General features: G+C 29.3%; 2 protein-coding genes and 1 non-coding gene across 3 annotated transcripts in view; 2 read left to right on the top strand and 1 right to left on the bottom strand.

Moving 5' to 3' along the window:
* The first annotated feature begins 704 nt into the window (after positions 1–704).
* On the top strand, positions 705–2247 carry CIA30 (complex I intermediate-associated protein 30). The gene is made up of 2 exons (XM_018537305.1): positions 705–1154; positions 1654–2247. Exons 1-2 carry the CDS (start codon positions 784–786, stop codon positions 2174–2176), a joined length of 894 nt encoding a protein of 297 aa, XP_018392807.1. The 5' UTR covers positions 705–783; the 3' UTR covers positions 2177–2247.
* Positions 2248–3017: 770 nt separating this feature from the next.
* Positions 3018–3090, bottom strand: TRNAR-UCU (transfer RNA arginine (anticodon UCU)). Its single transcript has one exon. It is a non-coding gene; the product is annotated as a tRNA-Arg (tRNA).
* A 6896-nt stretch (positions 3091–9986) lies between these two features.
* Positions 9987–10951, top strand: part of LOC108771388 (homeobox protein rough) — a 9639-nt gene continuing 8674 nt past the window's right edge. Inside the window, exon 1 of the mRNA XM_018536664.1 lies at positions 9987–10187. Coding sequence (XP_018392166.1) covers positions 9987–10187 — 201 coding nt within the window. The remainder of the gene's footprint in view (positions 10188–10951) is intronic.

Here is a 10951-nt window from a genome sequence, read left to right as displayed (position 1 = left end):
GGGGGAGGGGGAGAGAGAGAGAGAGAGAGACCTTAAATTGTGTAGAGACTAATGAGCTCTATATATTTTTTCCAATTATTTGCACAAAGATGTTAAGACATTTATGCTAGAAAACAGGTATTGTATGAAAAATTGGCTCACAATTTACAATTAGCTGTAGCTAAACTATGATTCAGTGACATCTGTTTAGTTGAATTTCTCATCGAAATAATATACTTTTCTATGACACTATTGGATTATTAATTGGATTATTATATTATTTTTTGAATTATTAGAAAGCCTGAGAGCGGCCATGCCCTGTTACTTTATTTTGAAGCGCCTCTATGTCCACAAACATTGAACTATGTAGCTAATGTCTACGATCGTGTCGGTAATATCCACGATTTTTTGGTTCGAATCTTCGCCAGGCTTCTCTCTGTTAGTACAGACACGCATCACATCCTTATTTGACACTATGATTTTATCGACAGTTTCACCACGCAAAATATTTAGTTCCCATATCACAAAAATGAACGCTAGTAACAGCTAGATCTCGGACATGGCCGCTGATGGCCGCTCTCAGGCTTCTCTCTGTTCTGCACAAACATTATTCAAGCAAGATTGATTTATTATTGTTGATATTTCAATTATATCAAGAATTATAAATAAGAAGTTATTTTATATCTAACACCATTGTATATACTTAAGATGCTAATAATGCTATGTAAAAAAATGAATTTAAAAAGATAGGAGATAATCTAACCTATGATCTCTGTATATAACAGTACATAATCTCAAATAAACATGAACACACGAATTCTTAGCCGAATATTAACAGATTTTCCGGTTGGTAGAAGAAAACTGCATATAACTTCGAGTTTGTCATGTTTTTACCAAAGGGATCGAAAGGCAGATTATAAAACAGTGTATGACAGACCACCACCAGTACAAGATTTGAGTGTTTTTGGTAAAATACGGCAAGGATATCAATATTTTAAAGAAGAGTTTGGTATTTTAATGGAAGAACTGAAAGAGAGATTCAGAATGGATCCTATTTTTATATACAGACAAAATGAAGTTGACGTTATATGGAGATTTAAGGGCGATCCAAAGTCATTGGAACAATGGGTCATTACATGTGATAGTGATCACAACGAAGGTTTTTCAAAAGTCAAGTAGGTTTAAATTTTATATATTTAATATTATCCAATGTATATTATATTATAAAAATAATGAAAATTTTTCTCAGAATTTTTTTTACAAATTGGGACACTTTCACTTCAGAAATACTGAAGATACCACATTTTTTTTAAAATTCTTTATGTATACATTTTGAAATACTTTGAAATTCCTTATTCTATAATTTAAAAAAAATATTTCAAATTTTTTTATAAGATTTTATCAGAAATTATACAGACTGAGGAATCTTAAAAATCAGAGTATTTTAGAAGAGATGTAAGCTTTCTAATAAATACTCCAATTTGCATAAAACATCTGGAAATATTGTAAAAGTTATACAATTAATCAGAAGTTCTGAAAAATTCTGAACTTTACATATTCTGATTAGTTAATTATACGAAAAATGTTCAGCAGGCAAATGTTGCATATCTACATTGTCTCTACTGTTATAATGTCTTTACTGTTACATATCTATATTATTTTTATTTTTCTTAGATTAGAGATGTCCTCCACTGGTACCGGTGTATTTTCTGGCACATTAAGCTCTCGTTTACCTAAGGATGGCAAGATAAAATACGCTGGTTATTGCAACATGACCAGTACACCCAAATTTAAGTCTTTCAAGCGAAATGCTTATCATGACTGGTCAAACTATACTCATCTCGTTCTTCGTATTAGGGGAGACGGTAGATGCTATATACTGAATATTGCTACTAGAGGCATATTTGACTTGACCTGGAACGATGTATATCATTACGTCCTCTACACCAGAGGCGGACCGTACTGGCAATATGTCAGAGTACCATTCTCCAAGTTCGTATTTTCGAGTAAAGGCAGGCTTCAGGATAGGCAGATACCAATCATACAACACGAGATTACGAATTTTGGTATATCGTTAGCAGATAGTGTTTCTGGTCATTTCAGATTAGAGATCGATTATATTGGATTGGAGTACGACAAACTCCATAAAGAAGAGTTTGCTTACGAATCGTACGATTGTAAAGGAATCAGATTTTAGTATGTACATATAAATATGATAAAAACTATATTTACAAAATGTAATTTTGCTATCTATGCAAAGATGGCGGAAGGAGAAATATACATTGTATAGTATGAATAATAAATTTGGAAAATTTTAATTTAATTTATTTAGCAAATCTTAAAAATTGAAAAATGAGTTTGTTATTCTACTTATTGATTTGTGAGGAAAGTCATAGAATATATACCCTCTATATAGTATTACGATTTTAAACATTTTTTGTGGTTATTCTTCTCTTAGATTATCTTCAAAAATTTTAAACGGTATTATATACAGAATTTAATTTAAAGTATAGCGATATACGGTAGATCAATTATTAGTCATTTAATTTATATGAAATTCTTTTTTTCGCTAATACTGACGATTGGAAAGGAAAGTGTCTTTTTTTTTATTGAGTTTGTCATTCACAAAATTGAAGCCTAAACGATCTGTATTTCACAATCTATAATTTTTAGACTCTAAAAAATAGAGAATGCTATTAACATTATTTTATATATCATGTATATTTTTTTACGTTTATTTTAAATATGTATTATTTTGATTTTTTTAATGTTTTCCAAGTTATATGGTACATAAAATTATAAATAGAATTCCATGCCGTATTTTATCACTAAATATAGATCGTCTGAATTTAATAAATGTGTGTGTGTATTATTGCATACAAATATTGTGTTGAGCAAAATATAGTAATTAAATTAATAAAAAAAAGAACATTTTGAGATTGCCAATTTTTTTGTACTTACGATATTTATTTAAAAAAATATGAAAGAGCATCTATAAAAAAATAAGAAATATAAAAAAAATAAGTAAAAGGTATACTCATCCCTTGTGGGGATCGAACCCACGACCTTTGGATTAGAAGTCCAACGCGCTATCCTCTGCGCCAAAGGGACTCTGTACGCGTTGATGATACATAAAAAGTAATATAACAGTACATATTTGTTATAATAAAAAAAGTTATTAATTTTTACATATTATCTCAATATTTTGTTATTAAAATTTTCCAAGAACAGTGAAAATTATTTTTAAAGATAAAGAATGTATTTTTATGTAATTAAAAAATTCTAAATATATAACGAAAACAAAATATTGATAATGTCATTTTGAAAAATAACAAATAATATATTTATTATGAAGTCATCACTTATTGACCAGCAAATCTAAATATCGAATAATTAAGCAATATAATGAGAAAAATGCTTTTTTCATCATAATAATTCATCATAATAATTAATTTTTATTATTTCAAGTTTGAACAATATCAAGCTTTGTAATCATTTTGTTAAATATAAAAACTTACTTCTGGATGTCTTATAATAATTTAAAATATTGTTGATAAACTTTAATTATGCAAATCATAGCTTGTTATAAAAAAAATCGAGCAACAAATTATTTCCCGTATAAAAAGTGCGAGGTCATTTTAAATTTGTTAAATAAAATCATGATTTTATTTTCATAATATGATAGTTCTGGTAAAAAAAAATTTTATCTCTATTTTTAAGAATTAAACTAACTCTTGTAAAGATTTCTGAAAAAATATCTTAAACTTCTTTAGATTTTATATATACATATATAAGTCAAATACAAACTCGAAAAGAAAAGGGCACTCGGAATCAAACGCAGATAACTTTACGCAAAAATGATATATATATCAAACAAAACTTTTTTATTATAATAATTATGTAGCATAATTATTATAATAAAAAAGTTTTGTTTTATGTATATCAGCATTTGTGTAAAGTTATCTGCGCTTGACTCCTAGTGCCCTTTTCTCTCCGAGTTTGTATTTGATTTATATAGGAGTTTGTTATTTAAAATTATTATACGTTTTTACATATATATAAGCTTTCTTCGAAAATTACACAATGAGAACTAATAGAATATTTTAAAATTTATGCATGTATATAAAGAATTTTAGAAAAAATATGCGTAAAATTTATGTTATACATATAAAATTTTTTTTGAAATATTTTAAAATTCTGCATGGTATATTTCTAGAAATCTTATAATATCTGATCTTCATTGTATTAAAGAAAACTTATAAAATCTCAAGATTTTCTTATACACGCATTTCTAAGAAGTATTATACTTGAATTTGTACAAAAAAATCTGAGAAATTTTTAAAAAGTTCTAAAAAATTCTAAAATTATAAAAAATTTCTAAAAAATATTTTCTTAAATAAGTTATAATATGAATGACTGTTGAACAAATACAGTAGTAGTAGTAGTAGTAGTAGTAGTAGTAGTAGTAGTAGTAGTAGTAGTAGTAGTAGTAGTAGTAGTAATAGTAGTAATAGTAGTAGTAGTAGTAGTAGTAGTAGTAGTAGTAATAGTAGTAACAAAACGGTAGTATAACAGAAAAACTTTCTCATAAATCCGAGAACTTTTCCGAAGTAGACACTGTAAAAAGATCTCCGTATTTATAAGAGTTTCCTTTACTATCGCTAGTTTAAGAATGATACCAATGTTGATATTCTCTGGAAGATTAAGAGGATAATGTATTTGTTGAATTTATTTTATGACATAAAAAAGTGCTACTTTGAATTGAATTCTTAAATTATTGCATAAAGAAGAACAGTATATGCAACAGTTTAGCCAAAGATACTTCAGACTTATAAATGAAGAATTAATACGGAAAGAGAAAACAATATAATAATAAAATACAAAACTAATAATATAATAATAGTAAATTTTTATTCCGAGATCTCAGGATTAATTGTACTGATTTTACTAAAATTGATCGACAATTGAAAGCTTATACGGACACTATATTTTGGATTTGGGAAAAAGTCTTAATGTATACGCGCGTAAAAAGAATTTTACTTTACAATATCTTCGTTAAAAACAGACGAAATTTAAATTAAAAAAAGATTTAAAGATTGAAATCTCTACTTTCAAAAGGTTACTATATTTTTGAGTTTCTGTGAGTTTGATAATTTTTACATATAAACAATTACGAATGAAAAAGATGAAAAATTTGCTTTTCACTTTGCGGATCTTTCACGTGCCCAAAAAGAACTTGCGAAAATTTTCGACTACCTATCGTGAAAGCTTAAAGTTTTCCCTACAAAATAAATTAAAAATGTTGCTACGATTTTCTGTTTCTATTCGCGAGTTAAGTAAAGGAGAGAGAGAGAGAGAGAGAGAGATTTTGATTGCTTGTAACTCCATTAAAAAATTATCATATTGCAATTAATAAAACAGATTCTTAAAGCTGAAACTTTGCTCTATCGAATGATATAATTGCAACAAAAATTTTGCAATAAATAATGGAGTGGGGAAAATTTCTTTTATATATATGTAAAAGGATTTTTTCCGCAATCCAATATTAGAAAAGTACACTTACATTGTTTTATTTTGACTTTGGTTGATTTTAATTAAAAATATATTTGATATAAAAATTCCAGATTGTTACTTAAAGCTCCTCGACGTATTAATTTGACATGACATACTGACATGGACAGTAAATTTTTAATGTAAGTATTTAACGTCTAGATATCATCGTAAATCGGATTTCTTACAAGTTTTATTTAGCAGGTTTAGAAACTTTAAAACTTCGCTATTGTTTAAATATAAAATTAATTGCAAAATTAGCTTTCGTGTTCGATCCTATCTTACATAGGGGTCAATCCAAAAATCTTTGAGGATAGCTTTCGGAGAGATTATATTTTGTATCCTTCTGCACAAATTAATATTTGTATTTTATATTGTATTCGAGTTTTTAAATGAAAGCTTCGATATATTTTATATAAACCAACTTTAATAAAATAAAAACGTATATCGTAATTGAATATTCAAATACTGTATTACATATATGTATATTGCATCATATTTTAATTAAAAAGGAAAATTAGTGAGTTAAATAAAATTTATATAAATAGCACAATTATATAATTTTTTAATTTTTAGTTCCAACATTTATCTGCGATTCCAACATTTATCTGCGTTTGTTCGGCAATGACTGAGCCAAAATATTTGAACAGCTTTGTTGTTTTGCTGTCATTCGGAAAAAGCAACAACAACAATAATAATAACAATTCGTTCTCCAGAGAACACGTCGATAAAGCGGTGCGCATCTGCAATGTCCCGACGCCGCTCGTCGTCGGCGTCGCGTATTGACCGTGGGGATAACGATAATTGTATTGTCGCGTCGCTCGACGACGACTACACGACGACGAGCGAAATCAGCGTGAGCGTAATAATCGTAATGCCGACAATAGGCGACGCACAAAGGGAATTAGACACCTATATACACGCGGAAGCGTGTTCGCGCGCGGGCGTCGCGACGCCGCGCGCATGTCACCCCTTGTGCTGTCTCTCCCCAGCCTCACTCTCTCTCTTCTCACGCTGGGGTTGGTTCCTCTCTAATTACATCGATCCCCGACCGTCATCCGATTGGTCCAGCATCCAGGATCCAGCCTCCACCCGCTCCTCCACCGCCACCGCCGCCGCCACCGCCACCACCACCACCACCGCTGCCGCCACCGTGTAGGTAAATCTCATGCGAACGTGAAACAATCAGATCATCCGGGAAACCGCGAAGCGGGGTACGGGGTAGAGGGAACCCCCGGGGTCCATGATGACGCCAGGATGCTGCGGAGAGTGTTGCCCAAGTTTTTTAGCCATCGAGCGTTTAATAGCTTGGGAGAGCTTTGCAGGAGCTCATTGCCGTAGTTGTTGTTGTTATTGTTTCCGTTCTGTTGCTGCGCTTGATCTCGCTTGATCTTTTGAGGAATAGAATACTAATGCGAATGTGTAAAACATGGTGCGCGAATTAAAGATAATTGAGAGATAATTTTGAAAATGAATATGGAAATATCTCGTAATAAAACGAAAATATAATAATGATGTACTACATTACAGTATCCAAAATAACTTTAAATTTATATTATTTCTTTGTTTTTACAGATCATTTCCAACGATTGTGAACTCAATAATAAATTATAGCAAGCAAATTGTAATAAAAATGAAAATTTAAAGATTTGATTGTGAATATATTATTAGAGTTAAAGAAAACAGTTTTATTATTTATCTAACTCCTTAAATCACAGAGTTTCGAAAAAAGTTCTTTTCAATTTTTTGTAACTTGAAAATTATTATTGCCTCACACACACATTTCGAAAAATCAATTTCAATTTATATATCTACCAAAATATCTATCGTAAAAAGTAAAAGTAAAAAAATATTTTATAGCAAAATATTTATCGTAAAAAAATAATGTAATTAAAGTAGGACATTTTATGTATCTAAAATATATACAATATTGTCAACATAAAATTTATATTTTGAAGACAATTTATTATAATATGATTACATTATTATAATATAATAATATTATTAAATATTATTTAATTATTATTGTCTGATTACTCTATTAAAATATTCTTGTTATTGTTTTATTACAAGCTTAATATATTTCATAATTGGATTTGCTCCTCATTGTTTGTGAAAATATAATGTCTACTTATATACTATAGAAACGGATAGTAATAGAAAAGGTATAAAAAAATGATAATATTTTAATCAAAGATTAGAATTGGAAGAAAAATATTTGAATGCCTACGAGTAATAATAATCGGCATTCATCAGAACTCATCGTTTCATTGCATGAAAATAGAATAGAATGAACTCACAGAGCAATCTTGCTGTTCACGCTAAACCGCGCACATTCTTTTTTTTTTCCATTTCTATTCGCGAAAACCCCCTTTTCATTTCCTCGCGGAGTAACGCATGATTGGTATCGTGATTATTAAAGTAACTTATATTTTCCTCCTCCATTGTTTTTCTGAAATCATATTTTTATTGTAAATTTAGTCATACGTTGCTTATAATGGTATGAAAATTCTGCATTTAATAATTGTAAAACATGTGATTTTTTTCTGAAAAATCAAGATACATCTGAATAAGTTACAAAGGTATAAGATAGTTTATCGTTTGTGCTAGTATCAAAGAAGCTAATATTAAATTTGTAAAAGATTTCTGTATAAAAATAAATATATATCTAATAATTAATTTATTATATAATTTTTCAGAGAAATTATAAATATGATATTGAACAATCCACTGGATAAGATTATTGTTGATAATTTTAAGCAATAATTATTTCATATGCGTATATTATTGCTTATACTTTATTATTTTTTGCTTGAATAATTTGTAGCCGTAAAATAATCGTCGACGTGCCGTAGCAACAGAGAGAGAGAGAGAGAGAGAGAGAGAGAGAGAGAGAGTATTCTAAAATTTATTTAAAACAGTATTTTAATAATTAAGATAAGTTGTAAAATATAGTTTATTTTAATTTTTATATACATGAACATTATATTAAATGTATATACCCACAGAGAAATACGTATTGTACGCAAATAATAATTACTTTTTTATTCAGTAAAAGTATATTTCAAAAGTTCATATATCGACAAATCTATTATAAATTTATATTAGCATCAAGTTTATTTAAAATATATTCTGAGTAAGTTCAATATTTCCATCAAGATTATCAAATTAAAACACGTTCAATTATTAAAGACGTTTCTTCAGTCAGTTTCATAATAATCAATTCTTGTCTTGAGTCTTGTTTTAATAATAAACTTTTCTAAAACTTGTAACAAATCTCTCTCTCTCTCTCTCTCTCTCTCTCTCTCTCTGTCTCTCATTCTTCTTAGCGATAGAGAATGATATTTTTCTGTGTATTTTTGCGACAAATATAATGTTTTTTTATATTTTTACTAAAAAAACTAATTTTTTAATGATCGAAAAATTTCTAAGCGATTATGGATCATATTATCCTCATAATTTTTATGAAAAAGTCCTAGAATCTTACAAACGTTTTACGAAGAAAATCGAGACTGTAACGGTCAAATCGGGAAATCCTAAGGGATATCGCGTGTTTATCCATCCACAGGAAGCAAAACTTTCGGCCGTACAAATGCGGCTGCACGTGCGATTTCGCATAGGGGCGGTGCAGCGCCGCACGGGAAAGAGAGGGTGGCCGAGGGTGGAGTGATATCTCCGGATGTAGAAGGGAGGTATCCCCCTACCTCCGGTCCTCCGTTCCTTCGTTTCTCAGTTAGCACGAGGTGAGAGAATGGAGGACGGCCAGGTGATTCAGACGCGCGTGCCACCCCGCAGAAATAACTGACGATCCTAGCCCGCGGGATCTTCTTCGTCTTGGCGCACTGCGAATTCTTAAAATTCTGGAAAGTTCTACAAGATAGGATTTCAGTTATGACCGGCCGAAAAATTGTATTCCTGTGAAGTTATTACCGGGAGTTAATTCGGGACATGGCAACGACGAGTGAAAACGAATTGCGGTCGGATAATAAAAAGGAGTATAATAAGGAATGAGAGAAAAGTGAATTATTTACTGAAATTTTATAAAACTCTGTGAACTCCGCGTTTTAAAAATCTTGATAATTTCGAGTCTTTTAGTTTCTACGAAAATGTGTCTTGAATGCATCGAGTCCATCGGAGTAACATCGGTCAAATGTTTTCTACAAGTTTAAATCTGATGACATTTAAATGCAGGAAATTCTAAATTTGAAAAAAAATAATGCTCCATGTTTAAGAATTTATGATTAATTTATATTCACGCTCTAGAATATTTTAACGAACAGAAAACTTTAGTAAAAAAAAGTATCTTTTAAACTTATCCTTGTGTGTTTGTTTAGAAGAATTCCACTTTTAAGAAGAGAAACTTTTATTAGATTATTTTGCTTTACTTGGAAGAAGTACTGGAAAATCTTTCGTATGAATTATTAAGAGAGTCTACAGATTATATACAACTTCGTTAAATGTCCGCAAAGAAGATAAGAAGACCGTCATCGCCGCGACGTTTCTTCGCGCGACTTTACGGCCATTTGGAGGCGACGAAGAAAACGGAAGATGACGAGGACGAGGATCACGCAAGGGAAAGTCTGGATTCTTCGCCAGAGATCACGGAGAAAGCATCACATGATCTTCCTGATTCACCTGAATCACATAAAATGTTGCCTGTGAGTACAAATAAATCCTTCATTTTAATACGTACACAAAAAGGTATTATTCTATTGCTAAGAAAAGTAATTACTCGATTAATTTTCTTTCTTTTAAGTAATAGCGAGAGCAATAGTTATTTTTAACAGATATTTTTTAAATAATAATCATAAAATGTACTGGTTACAAATTTGAGAGAAACTCATACATTTTGTACTCCTAACAAGAATTATGTCTTTTGAAAAATATTATAAAATTGATCGAAAAAACTTTATGCAACAGTAAGCAATTCGAATCTGTTAATTTAATAATTTTATTGAATTATTAAACTCTTAAATCATCTCAATTTTCCATTAACTTCTTTCAAGTTTCTAAAATATATCTAGTTCCAGAAATTGACTTTATAAGTTTCCTTTGTGAACTTTCCTTGAGAAAAATTTTTTTATTGATGTTATGATATTTCAAAAATTCTGTTTGATCTTATCAAATAGTTATTTTTGTTTTGGTTTTATTGATTAATCAAAATATTTTTTACTGTATAATTGATTAGGATGAAATTTTTTAATTTTTCAAAATTTTTGTATTACTGGATTTTATAAACTTTTTTAAAAAAATTCTTGAATTTTCAGATACAAATTAAGACACTTCTCAGAAGTCCATTACTGCTGAGAAGGTCTATATCTCTTCTAAAATTTCTTAAAACGTGAATTATGAAATATTCCAAAATTTTTAACTTTTCCATTTTATATTTCCGAAGAAAATTATTATAAAATTATAAAATATA

The sequence above is a fragment of the Cyphomyrmex costatus genome, unplaced genomic scaffold (genome assembly GCF_001594065.2).
Source record: "Cyphomyrmex costatus isolate MS0001 unplaced genomic scaffold, Ccosl1.0 scaffold100, whole genome shotgun sequence".
NCBI lineage: Eukaryota > Metazoa > Arthropoda > Insecta > Hymenoptera > Formicidae > Cyphomyrmex > Cyphomyrmex costatus.
The sequence above is the reverse complement of the archived record's forward strand: the minus strand, read 5'-3'. Positions and strand labels throughout refer to the sequence as shown.

Bases quoted from the DNA above. Each gene is read 5' to 3' on its own strand.
- CIA30 (XM_018537305.1), top strand. From the start codon at position 784: ATGAACACACGAATTCTTAGCCGAATATTAACAGATTTTCCGGTTGGT. The intron at 1,155-1,653 runs GTAGGTTTAAAT...TATTTTTCTTAG, and splicing joins GAAGGTTTTTCAAAAGTCAA to ATTAGAGATGTCCTCCACTG.